Here is a 16,381-nt window from a genome sequence, read left to right on the forward strand (position 1 = left end):
CCTGTATACCATGAGCCCTCTGAACCCCACCAATGACCAAACTTGGCACACAGACCCAACGCTGCCAACTTGGGGTAACTGACTTTGGCATCAGAGAGTTATAGTTCACCCGTATTCAGAGAACACTGAACCCAGCAAGTGAAGGATCTGGACCAAACTTGGCGCACAGACCCAACATGGCCAACTGTGAATGCTGGCATACTTTGAAGGTGATTGACCTTGACACCAGAGAGTTATAGTTCACCCGTATTCAGAGAACACTGAACCCAGCAAGTGACGAATCTGGACCAAACTTGGCGCACAGACCCAACATGGCCAACTGTGAATGCTGGCATACTTTGAAGGTGATTGACCTTGACACCAGAGAGTTATAGTTCACCCGTATTCAGAGAACACTGAACCCAGCAAGTGACGAATCTGGACCAAACTTGGCGCACAGACCCAACATGGCCAACTGTGAATAGTGGGGGAGTTTTGGGAGGATTGAGCCAAGATTTTTGGGAATTGTAGTTTATCCACATCCTTATGCATTTTCTAATGGGAGCATTCATATAAAAACAAAAGCAAAGACTGAGGTTTTTTTTCTAAGAAATAGTATAACATATGACCAAACATCCGAAAACAAACAAGGCCCTTCTCAAATAACCCGGGTACTTAGACTAGTGTATAAAATATGTATATTAATATATATTGTGGTGGCGCAATGCGTTAAACTCTTGTGAACTGCTGATCTTGCTGGTTCAAAACGCGAGATAGGGTGAGCTCCCGTCTGTCAGCTCTAGCTTGCGAGGACATGAGAGAAGCCTCCCAGCAACACATCCGGGCGTCCCCTCCGTAGATGGCCAACACTCTCACACCAGAAGCGACTTGCAGTATGTTCTCAAGTCGCTTCTGACACGAGAATCTCTATATATAATGTATATTGCATAAAAATGTAATGTATGTTTGTAGGACCGAGTTAACAACAAAACCACTGGACCAAATGGCACCAAATTTGGCCACAATACACCAACACATCCAAGGTATGACCTCCACTCAAAATAACCTAAACAAATAAACAGGAATGCATACCCTTGCAGCTTCAAAGCCTGGCTGATTCTCATGACTTTATTTTCCATACCAGCAGACTACACCACAGCAATGCGTGGCCGGGCACAGCTAGTGTGCGTGTGTGTGTGTGTGTGCATATATGTGTGTGTGTGTGTGTGTGTGTGTATTCGATACATTTGGACGCAGTATAGGACAACCCCCATATCCACAGTTTCGTTTATCCCCACAACATAGCCCCTCGAGACATTTTCAAACTCCTCTAATGTATGGAACTCCTTCCAGTTCATTACAGTTTGCGGCAATCCACGTTTTTGTGCAAGGCATAGGAATGTATTTCCCCACAAACACAAATATGGAAACTCACTGGCTGTGCCTGTGTAAGTCACACTCTCTCAGCCTCGGAGCCCGTGACAGCAAAGAAACTAGATATCCATGCACTGCAGCACCCTGTTTACGCACGTTGGATTCTCAACCTTGCGAGCTCAGAAAAGCGTTTTGGGACTACAACACCCAGAATCCCCCAACCGGGGTGGATGGGATCTGTAGTCCACAAAAGAGGAACCCTTCCAAGATGTGCTCTTCTTCCAATGCTTTTTTCTCTCTCCCTTTTCCGTCCCTTTTCAAATCATTACGCAGAGGCTGCGGGTTTTTCGATAAGGCTGTCATTATCCTCTGCATTCGTGGGCACAGGACTCCATTGTGGCCGAAAGCAAAGTAGAAGCAGAACGTGGCGTGATGGTCCCAATTTCCCATGGCCTTGGAAAAGTTTCTTTCCCTTTATTGTTATCGCGGGGTTCCTGACAACACTCAAAAGCCACTACAGAAGGCAAGTTGTTTCTTCGCCTTCCAAGGGGACTTTCCCAAGAGAAAAGGGCGGAGCGTGAACGCCAAAGCCTTCAGGTGCCTCCTCCCAAACTAAAATAAAAAGGGACGAGTTCGAGAGAGAGCAAGGACATCGGGAGGGTTGTTGTATGTTTTCCGGGCTGTATGGCCATGTTCCAGAAGTATTCTCTCCTGACATTTCGCCCACAACCTCTGAGGATGCCTTCCGTAGATGTGGGCAAAACGTCAGGAGAGAATGCTTCTGGAACATGGCCAGACAGCTTGGAAAAACATACAACAACCTTGTGATCCTGGCCGTGAAAGCCTTCGATAAGACATAGCGAGGCTTTTGGGCTCATTCAATGGCCCTCTGGGCCACTGGGGCTCTTTGGGGAAAATAGACGAAATTTGGGAGTTATAGTTGCTGGATTTATAGTTCACTAACAATCAGAGCCCCTTGAACCCCACCAACGATAGAACTGGGCTCACCCCGCTCCCCCAATTCGAATTGCTAACCTTTTGGTCAGCATGTTCAGCAGCTCAGTGGTTTAACCTGCCGCACCACCGCGGGTTCTTTGGGGAAAATAGACCTTGACATTTGGGAGTTGTAGTTGCTGGAATGTATAGTTCACTAACAATCAGAACCCCTTGAACCCCACCAACGATAGAATTGGGCCAAACTTCCCCCACAGAACCCACATGTACAACAGAAAATACTGGAGAGATTTGGGAGGGACTGACAGTGATTTGAGGGAGATGTAGTTCACCTACCTCCAGAGAGCATTGTGAATTAATATGTGTTTTCTAGTGGTCCTGACCCCCAGGTTGACCCCCTTGACTATGGGCTTGTTGCCTTCCACTCAGGTCCTATTTGGAAGCGGTTTGTGGGAAGCACAGCAATGAGAGGCCCACTCTGGACGCTCTGCACACACTCAGAGGCTCAATGTGAGCAAATATATATTTAAAGGGCCAGCGGCGTCACCTCCGTTCCCCTCCGGCTGCTCAGAATAGTTTCGACAGAGCGGCGGTTATTCTCCGCTCTTGGGCCCAAAGCTGGGCGCATTCCTCTCCGGAGCAACAGGGCCCAATTTATCCTTTGCGGCACCCACTCAAAAATAGAAAAAGGGTGGCGCCGGGAAGCAGGACGAAAGGAAAGGAAGAAAGACGGAGCATTGAGAAAGCAGGACGCTCGCATTCGGGGGAGAAAGATGGAGTGGCCACGGGGAGCCCTCTCAGCCCGGTCAGAGTAAGTTTCTGCATGGAACGCTTTGAGAAAGAAGCCCTGGAAACAGCAACGAAAAAGCCCACTGTATGGTTCAGATTAGTGGATGACACCTTTGTCATTTGGAACGATGGAGAGGAAGAACTCAATAAGTTCCTGGACCACCTCAACAGCATCCACCCAACCACTCCATTCACCATTTGGAGCCATAGAGAGGATGAAATCAACAAGTTCCTGGAGCACCTCAATTTGAAGCTATGGAGAAAAAGAACTCAACCAGTTCTTGGACCATCTCAACAGCACCCACCCAAACACCCCATTCACCGTTTGGAGCCATGGAGAAGAAGAACTCAACAAGTTCCTGGACCACCTCAATTTGGAGCCATGGAGAAGACGGACTCAACAACTTCCTGGACCACCTCAACAGCATCCACCCACACATCCAATTCACTATTTGGAGCCTTGGAGAAGAAGAACCCAAGAAGTTCTTGGACCATTTCAACAGCATCCACCCAATCATCCCATTCACCATTTGGAGCCATGGAGAAGAAGAACTCAACAAGTTCCTGGACCACCTCAACAGCATCTACCCACACATCCAATTCACCATTTGGAGCCATGGAGAAGAAGAGCCCAACAAGTTCCTGGACCACCTCAATTTGAAGCCATGGAGAAGACGAACTCAACAAGTTCCTGGACCATCTCAACAGCATCCATCCAAACATCCCTTTCACCATTTGGAGCCATGGAGAAGAAGAACTCAACAAGTTCTTGGACCACCTCGACAGCATCTACCCACACATCCAATACACCATTTGGAGCCTTGGAGAAGAAGAGCCCAACAAGTTCCTGGACCACCTCAATTTGGAGCCATGCAGAAGAACTCAACAAGTTCTTGGACCACCTCAACAGCATCCACCCAAACATTCCATTCACCATTTGAAGCCACAGAGAAGAACTCAACAAGTTCCTGGACCACCTCAATTTGGAGCCATGCAGAAGAAGAACTCAACAAGTTCCTGGACCATCTCAACAGCATCCACCCAAACATCCCATTCACCATTTGAAGCCACAGAGAAGAACTCAACAAGTTCCTGGACCACCTCAATTTGGAGCCATGCAGAAGAAGAACTCAACAAGTTCCTGGACCATCTCAACAGCATCCACCCAAACATCTCATTTACCATCTGGAGCCATGGAGAAGAAGAGCTCAACAAGTTCCTGGACCACCTCAACAGCCCTGGCAGACTGCTGGAAGACTCTATGAAGCCCACCTCCTCCAAGGGAACGGAACCACCTCAACTGGGCTCTACAGGCCAATGGAGACTCCACCCCAGACATCAGAAGACCAAGCCATGAGAGTCAAGACAAAGATCCACCCAGAGAAAAAGTGTTCTTGCCATACAGCACAGGGAAGCCAAGGAAGAAAAACAACCTACCCACAGACCCACTAGGAAAATCCAACAAATGCTACGTTCAGCAAAGGACAAGAGGGATCCCTACCGTATACCATGCAGCTGTGGACAAGTCTACAGAGGGACCACCAAACACAGACACGAATCAAGGAACATGAAAGGCACTGAAGACTACGTCAACCAGAGAAGTCAGTCATAGCAGAGCACTTGAGGAACCAACCTGGACACAGCGTATTGCTTGAAAACACAGAAATGCTGGACCACTCTCACAACCACCTTGTCAGAGTACACAGAGAAGCCATTGAAATCCACAAGCATGTGGACAAAAAGGAGGAAACCATGAAAATGAGCAAAATCTGGCTCCCAGTATTAAAAAGTTGGACTCCAACTCCCAACATGTAATATAATAACATAATAGAAAATAATAATATATATCAGTCCAGGAAAGCATAAGCTGGGAAGGATAATGAGATATGTAGACACACACACACATACAGTGCCTATAGTGCAAAAGTTACCATTTGTTGGACTCCAACTCCCATCATGTAACATAAAATCATGTATATCACTCCAGGAAATCATAAGTTGGGAAGGACAATGAGATAGATACACACAGAGAGACAGAGAGTGGCTATAGTGCAGAAGTTAGGGTTTGCTGGACTCCAACTCCCATCATGTAACATAATATTATATTGTATTGTATTATATTAATATAATATATATCACTCAAGGGAAGCATAAGTTGGGAAGGCCAATGAGAAAGACACAAACACAGTGCCCATAGTGCAGAAGTTAGGATTTGTTGGACTCCAATTCCCATCATGTAAGATAATAATTTAATATAATATAATATAATATAATAATATATATCAATCCAGGAAAGCATAAGTTGGGAAGAGCAATGAGATAGATACACTCACACCACAGGGTGCCTATAGTACAGAAGTTGGGATTTGTTGGACTACAACTCCCATCATGTAACATAATATCATATATATCACTCCAGGGAAATAATCTAATAATATAATATCCATCACTCCAGGAAAACCTAAGTTGGGAAGGACAATGAGACAGATACACAGAGAGAGAGTGCCAGAAGTTGGGATTTGTTGGACTCCAACTCCCATCATGTAACATAATATCATATATATCAGTCCAGGGAAATAATCTAATAATATAATATCTATCACTCCAGGAAAGTGTAAGTTGGGAAGGACAATGAGATAGATACACAAACAGATCGACAGCCAGAGAGTGAGTGCCTACAGTGCAGAAGTTGGGATTTGGTGGACTACAACTCCCATCATGTAACATAATATCATATATATCACTCCAGGGAAGTAATCTAATAATATAATATATATCACTCCAGGCAAACCTAAGTTGGGAAGGACAATGAGATAGATACACACACACACAGAGAGTGACAGAAGTTGGAATTTGTTGGACTCCAACTCCCATCATGCCACATAGTATCATCTCTATCACTCCAGGAGAGCAAAAGTTGGGCAGGGCAAAGAGATAGGAATCTAGATCATTTCCTGGGGGCAAAACCAGTTGGGAAGAGCCATGATACACAGAGAGAGAGAGATACACACAAATCTATATGTCGAGAGGGGAGCACTCACCCCGAGGAGGAGGAGGAGGAGGAGGAGGGAGGCGGCGGCGTCGAGGGCGAGGGCGCCGAGGGGGCCCCAGGCCGGGCGCCCCTTCCCCCGGCGCGGAGCACAGCCCATCCCCGCGGATCCGGCTCCCTCGAAGGAAGAAGGGAAGGAAGGAAGGAAGGGAGAGAGGAGAGGAGAGAGAGGAAGGCAAGGCAGCCCGCCCTGCTCGCCCGGCCAGCCGCCCCTCCTTCCCGCGCCGCCCGAAGCCCGGCCCAGAAGGAGGAGCCGAAACCCGGACTGGAGCCCCGGCAGCAGCAGGACCCGGAGCCCCAGGGCCACCCCCGACCCTCCCTCCCTCCCTCCCTTCTTTCCCTCCCTCCCTTCACTTCCTCCCTTCCCTTTTTTTCTTTCTTCCCCTCCCCTCACTTTCTTTCTCCCGTCCCTCTCTTCCTCCTTTTCCTTCCATAACTTCCTTCAACTTTCTTCTCCCCTTAACTTCTTTCCCTTTCTCCCTTCTTCTCCTTCCTTAACTTCCTTCCTTCTTTCATTCCCTTCCTTCACTTTCTCCCTTCTTTCCCTCCCTTAACTTTCTTTCCTCCTTCCCTTCCCTTCCTTCTTTTCCTTCCTTAACTTTCTTCCTTTCCTTCCTTCCTTCCCTTCCCTTCCCTACCTTCATTTTCTTCCTTCTTTCCCTCCCATAATTTTCTTCCTCCCTTCCCTTTCTTTCCTCCTTTCCCTGCTCTCCTTCCCTCCCTCCCTTCTTTCCCTTCCTTCCTTCATTTTCTCCCTTCTTTCCTTCACTTTCTTCCTTCCCTTTTTTCTTTCTTTTCCTCCCTCTTTTACTTTCCTACCCTTCCTTCCTTCTTTCCCTCCCATAACTTTCTTTCTCCCTTCCCTTCCTTCCTTCTTTTCCTTCCTTAACTTTCTTCCTTCCCTTTTTTCTTTCTTTTCCTCCCTCTTTTACTTTCCTACCCTTCCTTCCTTCTTTCCCTCCCATAACTTTCTTTCTCCCTTCCCTTCCTTCCTTCTTTTCCTTCCTTAACTTCCTTCCTTCCCTTTTTTCTTTCTTTTCCTGCTCTCCTTCCCTCCCTCCCTTCTTTCCCCTCCTTCCTTCACTTTCTTCCTTCTTTCCCTCCCTTCCTTCACTTTCTCCCTTCCCTTTCTTTCCTTCTTACCTCTCTCTTAACCTCTTTCCTTCCATTTTTTCCATCTTTCCCTTCCTGAACTTCCTTCTTTCATCCCCCCTAACTTTCTTCCTTCCCTCTTTCCCTCTCTCCCTTAACTTCTTTCTTTCCATTTTTCTTCTTTTTTACTTATCTCCCTTCCTCAGCGTCCTTCTTTCCCTCCCATAACTTTCTTTTTTTCCTTCCTCCCCTTCCTCCCTTCCCTTTCTTTCTTCTTTCCCTTCCTTAATTTTCTCTCTTCTTCCCTTCCCTCCCTTAACTTTCTTCCTTCCCTCTTTCCCTCCCTCTCTTAACATTCTTCCTTCTTTTCCTTCTTTTTCATTCCCTTCCTTCTTCCTGCTTCCCTTCCTTAACTTTCTCCCTTCCCTTTCTTTCCTTTATACCTCTCTCCCTTAACTTCTTTCCTTCCATTTCTTCCTTCTTTAATTCCCTCCCTTCGTCCTTTTCCTTCCATAACTTCCTTCCTTAACTTTCTTCCTTCTTCCCCTTCCTTCTTTTCCTTCCTTAACTTTCTTCTTCCCCTATGAACTTTCTTTCTTTCCTTCCTTCTTTCATTCCCTCCATTAACTTTTTCCCTTCTTTCCCTCCCTTCCATAGCTTTCCTCCTTCCCTTTCCTCTCTTCTTTCCCTCCCTCCCATAACCTTTTCCTTCTTTTCTTCCCTCTATCCCTCCCTTACCTTTCTTTTTATCTTCCCTTTCTTTCCTTCTTTCCCTCCCTTCCTTAACTTCCTTCCTTCCATGTCTTCTTTTCCTTCCTTAATTTCCTTCCTTCACTTTCTCCTCCTCCTAACTTTCTTCATTCTTTCCCTCCCTCTCGTCCCTTCCTTTCCTCCTTTCCTTAACTTTCTTCCTCTGTTCCATCACTTCCTTCCTTTTTTCCTTCCTTCCCTCCCTTAATAACTTTCATCCTTCCCTTCCTTCTTTCATTCCCTTCCTTCACTTTCTTTCTTCCTTTTTTCCTTCCTTCCCTCCCTTCATAACGTTTGTCCTTCCCTTCCTTTTTTCCATTCGCCTCCTTAACTTTCTTCCTTCCTTCCCTTCCTTCCTTAACTTTTATCCGCCCTTCCTTTCTTCTTTCATTCCTTCCTTCCCTCCCTTCCTTAACTTTCTTCCTTCTTCCCTTAACTTTCCTCCCTTCCTTTCTTCCTTCCCTTCCTTAACTTATTTTCCCCCTTCCTTTTCTTCCTTCCCTCCCTTCTTTCCCTTTCCTCCTTCTCTTTCTTTCTTTCCTTCCTTAACTTCCTTCCTTTTTTCCCTCCCTTCCTTAACTTCCTTCCTTCCCTCTCTTTCTTGTACTCCTTTCTTCCTCATTTCTTTTCTCTCCTTTTTTCCAACCCTTCTACCTCTTTCTTCCTCCTTCTTCCTTCCTCCTTTCCTTTCAAACTCCTTCCTTCTCTTTCTTGCACTCCCTTCTTCCTCACTTCCTTTCCTTTCCCTCCTTTCCCTCCCTCCCACTTCTGAACCTTCCTTTCTCCCCTTGGCCTACTTTTCTAACTCTCTTGCCTTCCTCCTACACTTCTTCCTTCCTTCCTCCCTTTCCCTTTTCATTCCCTCCTTCATGCCCGACCTCTCCCACCTTCCTTCCTTCCTTTGAGCCTTTCTTTCCCCCCTCTCTAGCCCTCTTTTCCTCCTTCCCGTTTCCCCTTCCAACCCATCCATCTTTCCTTCCTGGCTGTTTGGCATGTCTGGCTGGGGATGCTGGGCTCTGCAATGAGGGTGACTCTCAATGAAAGCTTACCTTCCATGGCCTTCTACGGAGAGAAGGAAGATTGTCCAATGCCGCCCCCTGATGGCAGACAGGAGAAGAGCAGGGCCAGAAACAGCCACAAGGGAGTGATGAGTCCAGGAATTCAGACTTAAATCTATACACATCTATATATATAAAATGATAAAGTTGTTTGCGCAGTGACTATAACAACAAAACTAAACATCCCAGAAATACGAAATTTGGCAACACAATGCAAAAGGCTTGCCTCCAGGTTACAACAACACAACCACACCACAAAACCACAATCCAGACCCACAAAACTCACAACAACGCATCATGCGATAACAACACAACTAAACGCCCCAGAAATACAAAACTTGGCAACACAATGCAAAAGCCTTGCCTTCCAGTTGTAACAACACAACCACACCACAAAACCACACAGGACCCACAAAACTCACAACAACGCATCGTGACTATAACAACACAACTAAACGCCCCAGAAATACGAAACTTGGCAACACAACGCAAAAGCCTTCCCTCCAGGTTGTAACAACACAACCACACCACAAAACCACAATCCAGACCCATAACACTCACAACAACGCATCGTGACTATAACAACACAACTAAACGCCCCAGAAATACGAAACTTGGCACACAACTAAACGCCCCAGAAATATAAAACTTGACAACACAACGCAAAAACCTTGCCTCCCGGTTGTAACAACACAACCACACCACAAAACCACAATCCGGACCCACAAAACTCACAACAATGCATCATGACTATAACAACACAACTAAACACCCCAGAAATACGAAACTTGGCACACAACTAAACGCCCCAGAAATACAAAACTTGACAACACAACACAAAAGCCTTTTCTCCTGGTTGTAACAACACAACCACACCACAAAACCACAATCCGTACCCACAAAACTCACAACAACGCATCATGACTATAACACAACTAAACGCCCCAGAAATACAAAATTTGACAACACAACGCAAAAGCCTTGCCTCCCAGTTGTAAGAACACAACCACAACACAAAACCACAATCCGGACGTACAAAACTCACAACAACGCATCATGACTATAACAACACAACTAAACGCCCCAAAAATACGAAACTTGGCAACACAACACAAAAGCATTCCCTCTCGATTGTAACAACACAACCACACCACAAAATCACAATCCGGACACACAAAACTCACAACAATGCATAGTGACTATAACAACACAACTAAACGCCCCAGAAATACAAAACTTGGCATACAACTAAACGCCCCAGAAATACAAAACTTGACAACACAACACAAAAGCCTTGCCTCTCAGTTGTAACAACACAACCACACCACAAAACCACAATCCGGACCCACAATACTTACAACAACGCATTGTGACTATAACAAATACAAAATTTGACAACACAACTCATCCACCTCCCCAATCCCTACATTCACACTTGGCCTCCAAAAAAACAATTACAATAATAACAGTAACAACAACAATAAGAATCAACACCATCACAGGCAAGAAACAGCCAGGCACTGAGGCTGAGAGGCCAGTCAGTGCTACACTGGGCCTCCAAAAAACAATACAGTAGCATCTAACTTATCCAACTTTCATGACCACTACAACAACAATAATAATAAACACCTACACAGGCAAAAAAAAAAGACTATTGTACCACAATAAAAATATAAACCGCACTCAGCAGAATCAGACATTACAATTAACAACAAACCAAAGACAACAGGGATCTCAAGCAATTATCAATCAACACGAAAATTGAAGAAGGTAACAGACTTCAAATACTACTACTAATGTGAGCATAAAGAAGGGTGGAGGTCACAGCATAAATACAACCTAATGTAGACTGAACAACACCACCAGACTAAGCCACAGCAACGCGTGGCCGGGCACAGCTAGTATCTATATATATAAAGAATAATGGTGTCGCTCCACCGGGCAAAACAACAAAACTAAAGGCCCCCCAACCTAGAAAATTGACAACACAACCCCTCATCCACGTCTCTACGTTCTTGAGCTCAACAAAGTATCCCCCCCCCCAAACAGGGAAACACCCACTCTTTGAAGGTCCAAACCCATTCGGTTTTCATTACTCTTTCATCTCAAAACACAAAATAAAGAGCAACACTCTGAAAACAAAGGAATTCCATCCAGGAAACAATCAGGACCACCTAACACCTCCCAACAAAGGATTCCCCCCCCCCCCCTCTAAGACACGGAACCACCTAAAAAAAGCCACAGCAACGCGTGGCCGGGCACAGCTAGTCTATATATATAAAAGGGTAATGAAATTTCGGCCTAGGACAAAACAACAAAACTACACATCCCAGAAACACTAAACTTGGCAGCACAAACCCTCATCCATGCCACCACGTTCATACAACAAAAAGAAAAGAAAAATAAAGTCCTAATTAGAGGGAGAGGAATAATTGTTTTTATCCAATTGCTGCCAATTAAAAGGCCAAGCTCTGCCCACTTGGTCTCCTAGCAACCCACGCAGCCCAGGGAACAGGCAGAGTTAGGCCGCACTTAGGCCTCTTCCACACTGCCTATAAAATACAGATTATTTGATTTTAACTAGATTATATGGCAGTGTAGACTCAAGGCCCACACAGCTATATAACCCATTTATAATTGACTTATTGTAAGGTAAAACCTTTACCCTTTACCTTAACTACCACCAGTTCCTCAATACTTTATTTCCCATATCACCATACTTCGCCACAGCAATGCGTGGCCGGGCATAGCTAGTCTGTATATATAAAAACATAATATTCGTTTTACTTTGGAGTAAACAACAAAACCACTGAACCCAATCACACCAAATTTGGCCACAAAAGACATAGTCATCCAAAATATGGCTTTCAATAAAAAACCTAGAAAAATAGTCCAAATTACAGAGGATGAGGAAGAGCCTTTCTCCCCCTAACTGCCAGTCAGAAAGGTATGCTCTGCTTCATCTATATAAAAATGTAATGCTAATTTTACTATGGAGTATACAACAAAACCACTGAACCCAATCACACCAAATTTGGCCACAAAAGACATAGTCATCCAAAATATGTCTTTCAATTAAAAAAAAAACCCTAGAAAAATAGTCCAAATTACAGAGGACGAGGAAGAGCCTTTCTCCCTCTAACTGCCAGTCAGAAAGGTAGGCTCTGCTGCATCTAAATAAAAATGTAATGCTCGTTTTACTATGGAGTAAACAACAAAACCACTGAACCAAATCCCACCAAATTTGGCCACAAAAGACATAGTCATCCAAGATATGTCTTTCAAACAAAAACACCTAGAAAACACAACCTCTGAGGTTGCCATACATGTGGGCGAAACGTCAGGAGAGAATACTTCTGGAACATGGCCACACAGCCCGAAAGACATACAACAACCCTAGAAAAATAGTCCAAATTACAGAGGATGAGGAAGAGCCTTTCTCCCCCTAAGTGCCAGTCAGAAAGGTAGGCTCTGCTGCCTTTAGACCCCTCCCCCTTCGTATCCTAGCAACTCCCTCAGCCAAGATGGCGCCCAGGGCAGAGGAGAGTGCACTTAGGCCTCATCCACACTGCCTATAAAATACAGATTATCTGGATTATATAGCAGTGTAGACTCAAGGTCCTTCCACAAGGTATATTACCCATTTAATCTTATATTATTTGCTTTGAACTGGATTGTCTTGAGTCCACACTGCCATATAATCCACTTCAGTGTGGATTTTATACAGCTGTGTAGAAGGACCTTCATATAATCCATCTTAAGATAATGATATAAGATTATAAATATAATATGTAATAATGACTGGTATAATAAAACAGAACAATATAATCTCTAAAACCAGGACAGTCAATAAAGAGCAACACTCTCAAAGCAGGGAAATTGGGAATTCCAGAAAGGAAACAATCAGGGCCAGCTAACACTTTCCAACCAAGGATTCCCCCAGGCAAGAAGCAGCCAGGCTTTGAATTATACACATAATAAAAGTGAAAATATGTATTTGTGCGGCTGGGGTGTCCACTTACGCAGACAAGCTCCCACTTCCACAAATAGCTATATCTCCCATTACACAGGAGACACCAAAGGCCCTCCCTCCAATGACGTTGCAGGTTATGGTGAGTGCCACATCCCAGTATCCCTTTCTCTCTCCGTTGGTGTGGAATTTGCATGACCCCGCCCACTGCCTTTCCCTTAACCCTTTCCTACCCTGTCCCATGGTTCACAGCAAACAGAGGAATTGATCAGCAACTGAACAGACTGGAGGGGGGTGGGGGACTGACTCAAGAGGATGGAAGTTGTAGTTCGCCCTGCATCAACACACAGCACTGACAATGGACCTGGACCACATTTGGCACACAGAACCTGCATGACGAGGTTTTGGGGGTAGGGAATTGACCTTGATTCATAGGATTTGCAGTTCACCTACATCCCAAGTGCACTGTGAACCCAATGAACGATGGCTCTGAACCAAACTTGCTACGGATGATGGGATGTGTAGTACCTTCATCACTTCCAGAGACCACTACAATCCCCACGAATGACGGAACTGGACCGAACTTGACACACAGATCCCCCCCCCCCCAATGACTCGCTTTACATCCTGGTGCATTTTGGGGGAGGATGGACAACGGATGATGGGATGTGTAGTACCTTCACTCACTTCCACAGACCACTGTGACCCACACGAATGACAGACATGGACCAAACTTGACACACAGACTTCCCATGACCAACAGAACATACTGGAGACGTTTGGGGGAAATTGATCTTGATTTATGGGAGTTATAGTTCACCTCCTTCCAAACTTGACACACAGACCCAACATGCCTAACTGTGATCACAGGCACAGTTTGGGGGTGATTGCCCTTGGGATCTGGAAGTTGTAGTTCACCTGCATCCAGAGAAACTACGACCCCCACCAACAATGGACCGGGACCAAACTTGGCACAGAGAAGCCCCATGGACAACAGAACATACTGCAGGGGGTTGTGGGAATTGGTCTTGATTCTGGGAGTTGTAGTTCACCCTTATCCAGAGAGCACTGAACCCAGCCAATGTCGGATCTGGATCAAACTTGGCACACAGACCCAACATGGCCAACGTGCCTACAAGCCTGGTTTGGGGGTGATTGTCCTTGGCACATGGGAGTTGTAGTTCACCTGCATCAAGACTGAACGCAGCCAATGTCAAATCTGGACCAAACTTGGCTCACAAACCCAATATGGCCAACGTGCCTACAAGCCTAGTTTGGGGGTGATTGTTCTTGGCACATGGGAGTTGTAGTTCACCTGCATCAAGACTGAACGCAGCCAATGTCAAATCTGGACCAAACTTGGCTCACAAACCCAATATGGCCAACGTGCCTACAAGCCTAGTTTGGGGGTGATTGTTCTTGGCACATGGGAGTTGTAGTTCACCTGCATCAAGACTGAACGCAGCCAATGTCAAATCTGGACCAAACTTGGCTCACAAACCCAATATGGCCAACGTGCCTACAAGCCTAGTTTGGGGATGATTGTTCTTGGCACATGGGAGTTGTAGTTCACCTGCATCAAGACTGAACGCAGCCAATGTCAAATCTGGACCAAACTTGGCTCACAAACCCAATATGGCCAACGTGCCTACAAGCCTAGTTTGGGGGTGATTGTTCTTGGCACATGGGAGTTGTAGTTCACCTGCATCAAGACTGAACGCAGCCAATGTCAAATCTGGACCAAACTTGGCTCACAAACCCAATATGGCCAACGTGCCTACAAGCCTAGTTTGGGGGTGATTGTTCTTGGCACATGGGAGTTGTAGTTCACCTGCATCAAGACTGAACGCAGCCAATGTCAAATCTGGACCAAACTTGGCTCACAAACCCAATATGGCCAACGTGCCTACAAGCCTAGTTTGGGGGTGATTGTTCTTGGCACATGGGAGTTGTAGTTCACCTGCATCAAGACTGAACGCAGCCAATGTCAAATCTGGACCAAACTTGGCTCACAAACCCAATATGGCCAACGTGCCTACAAGCCTAGTTTGGGGGTGATTGTTCTTGGCACATGGGAGTTGTAGTTCACCTGCATCAAGACTGAACGCAGCCAATGTCAAATCTGGACCAAACTTGGCTCACAAACCCAATATGGCCAACGTGCCTACAAGCCTAGTTTGGGGGTGATTGTTCTTGGCACATGGGAGTTGTAGTTCACCTGCATCAAGACTGAACGCAGCCAATGTCAAATCTGGACCAAACTTGGCTCACAAACCCAATATGGCCAACGTGCCTACAAGCCTAGTTTGGGGGTGATTGTTCTTGGCACATGGGAGTTGTAGTAGTTCACCTGCATCAAGACAGTACTGAACGCAGCCAACGTCGGATCTGGTCCAAACTGGGCACACAGACCCAACATGGCCAACTTTGAATACTGGTGAGGATTGGGGTGACTGGTTCACGATTTTGGGAATTGTAGTTCACCCACATCCTTATGCATTTCGTAAAAAACATCAGGAAAGACTGCCTTTTTTTTAAGAAATAAAACTACAAATTACCAAACTGATATGACCTAACACCCCAAAAGAAGCAAATAACTTTTTCAAATAACTCGGGCACCGTCGGATCCCCAAACTAGTTTCAGACGAAAACCCAGAGCGGATCCATTGCCTTCCTGGCAGGGAAGGCAGCTCTTTGCTGACCTTGGGCCCAAAGCGGGCGCTTATCTTGGGCTCCTTTCACCTGGATTTCCTCTCCAGGTGCTTCGGACACAGCCTTCCCAGGATTAATGGTTAATGCCTTCTGAAATCAGACATCTGTTTGAGAACAGAGATGGCAGGCAAGGACAAGGCCTTTTTCTTCTTTCTAAAGTCCCTGAGCTTGGTCCATGGGGGATTCTGGGCTCTGTAGTCCCAAAGCAGGGCATTCCCATGCCTTGGTTTTCACTCAGGCCTTAATTCCTTATCTCAGCCGGCATCGGCCAATGAGTCACGGACGGCAGGAAGGAGGAAAGTTCGAAAAGGAGGAATAAATAGACGAGGAGCACCAGGCATGACCATGAAAGGCCAGGAAAGGGACGAAGCCTCCCTCCAAACGCCTGCCAAAAAGCAGGGCAAAGTTACTTTCCTATGTGTGTGTGTGTATGTATGTGCATATGATATATAATAGATTGTATGTACGTATGAATTGTAAGCCACCCTGAGTCTCCTTCGGGGTGAGAAGGGCGGGATATAAATGTCGCTAATAAATAATAATAATAATAATAATAATAATAATAATAATAATAATAATATAATTATCTGTGCGCATCATCCAAAAATACATCACACAGTCCTAGACACTTGGGAAGTGTTCGACTTGTGATTT

General features: G+C 45.6%; 1 protein-coding gene across 8 annotated transcripts in view; it reads right to left on the reverse strand.

The window, feature by feature from the left end:
- Window positions 1-6,380, reverse strand: part of hspg2 (heparan sulfate proteoglycan 2) — a gene marked incomplete at its 3' end in the record, with an annotated part of 196,940 nt that extends 190,560 nt beyond the window's left edge. For 5 of the 8 annotated variants that reach the window (XM_062966741.1, XM_062966738.1, XM_062966739.1 and 2 more), the window contains 1 exon segment: window positions 6,138-6,380. In XM_062966741.1, coding sequence (XP_062822811.1) covers window positions 6,138-6,245 — 108 coding nt within the window. 8 annotated transcript variants of the gene reach the window in all.
- Between the last annotated feature and the right edge of the window lie 10,001 nt (window positions 6,381-16,381).

Source organism: Anolis carolinensis, unplaced genomic scaffold (assembly GCF_035594765.1).
Source record: "Anolis carolinensis isolate JA03-04 unplaced genomic scaffold, rAnoCar3.1.pri scaffold_28, whole genome shotgun sequence".
Taxonomy (NCBI): Eukaryota; Metazoa; Chordata; class Lepidosauria; order Squamata; family Dactyloidae; genus Anolis; species Anolis carolinensis.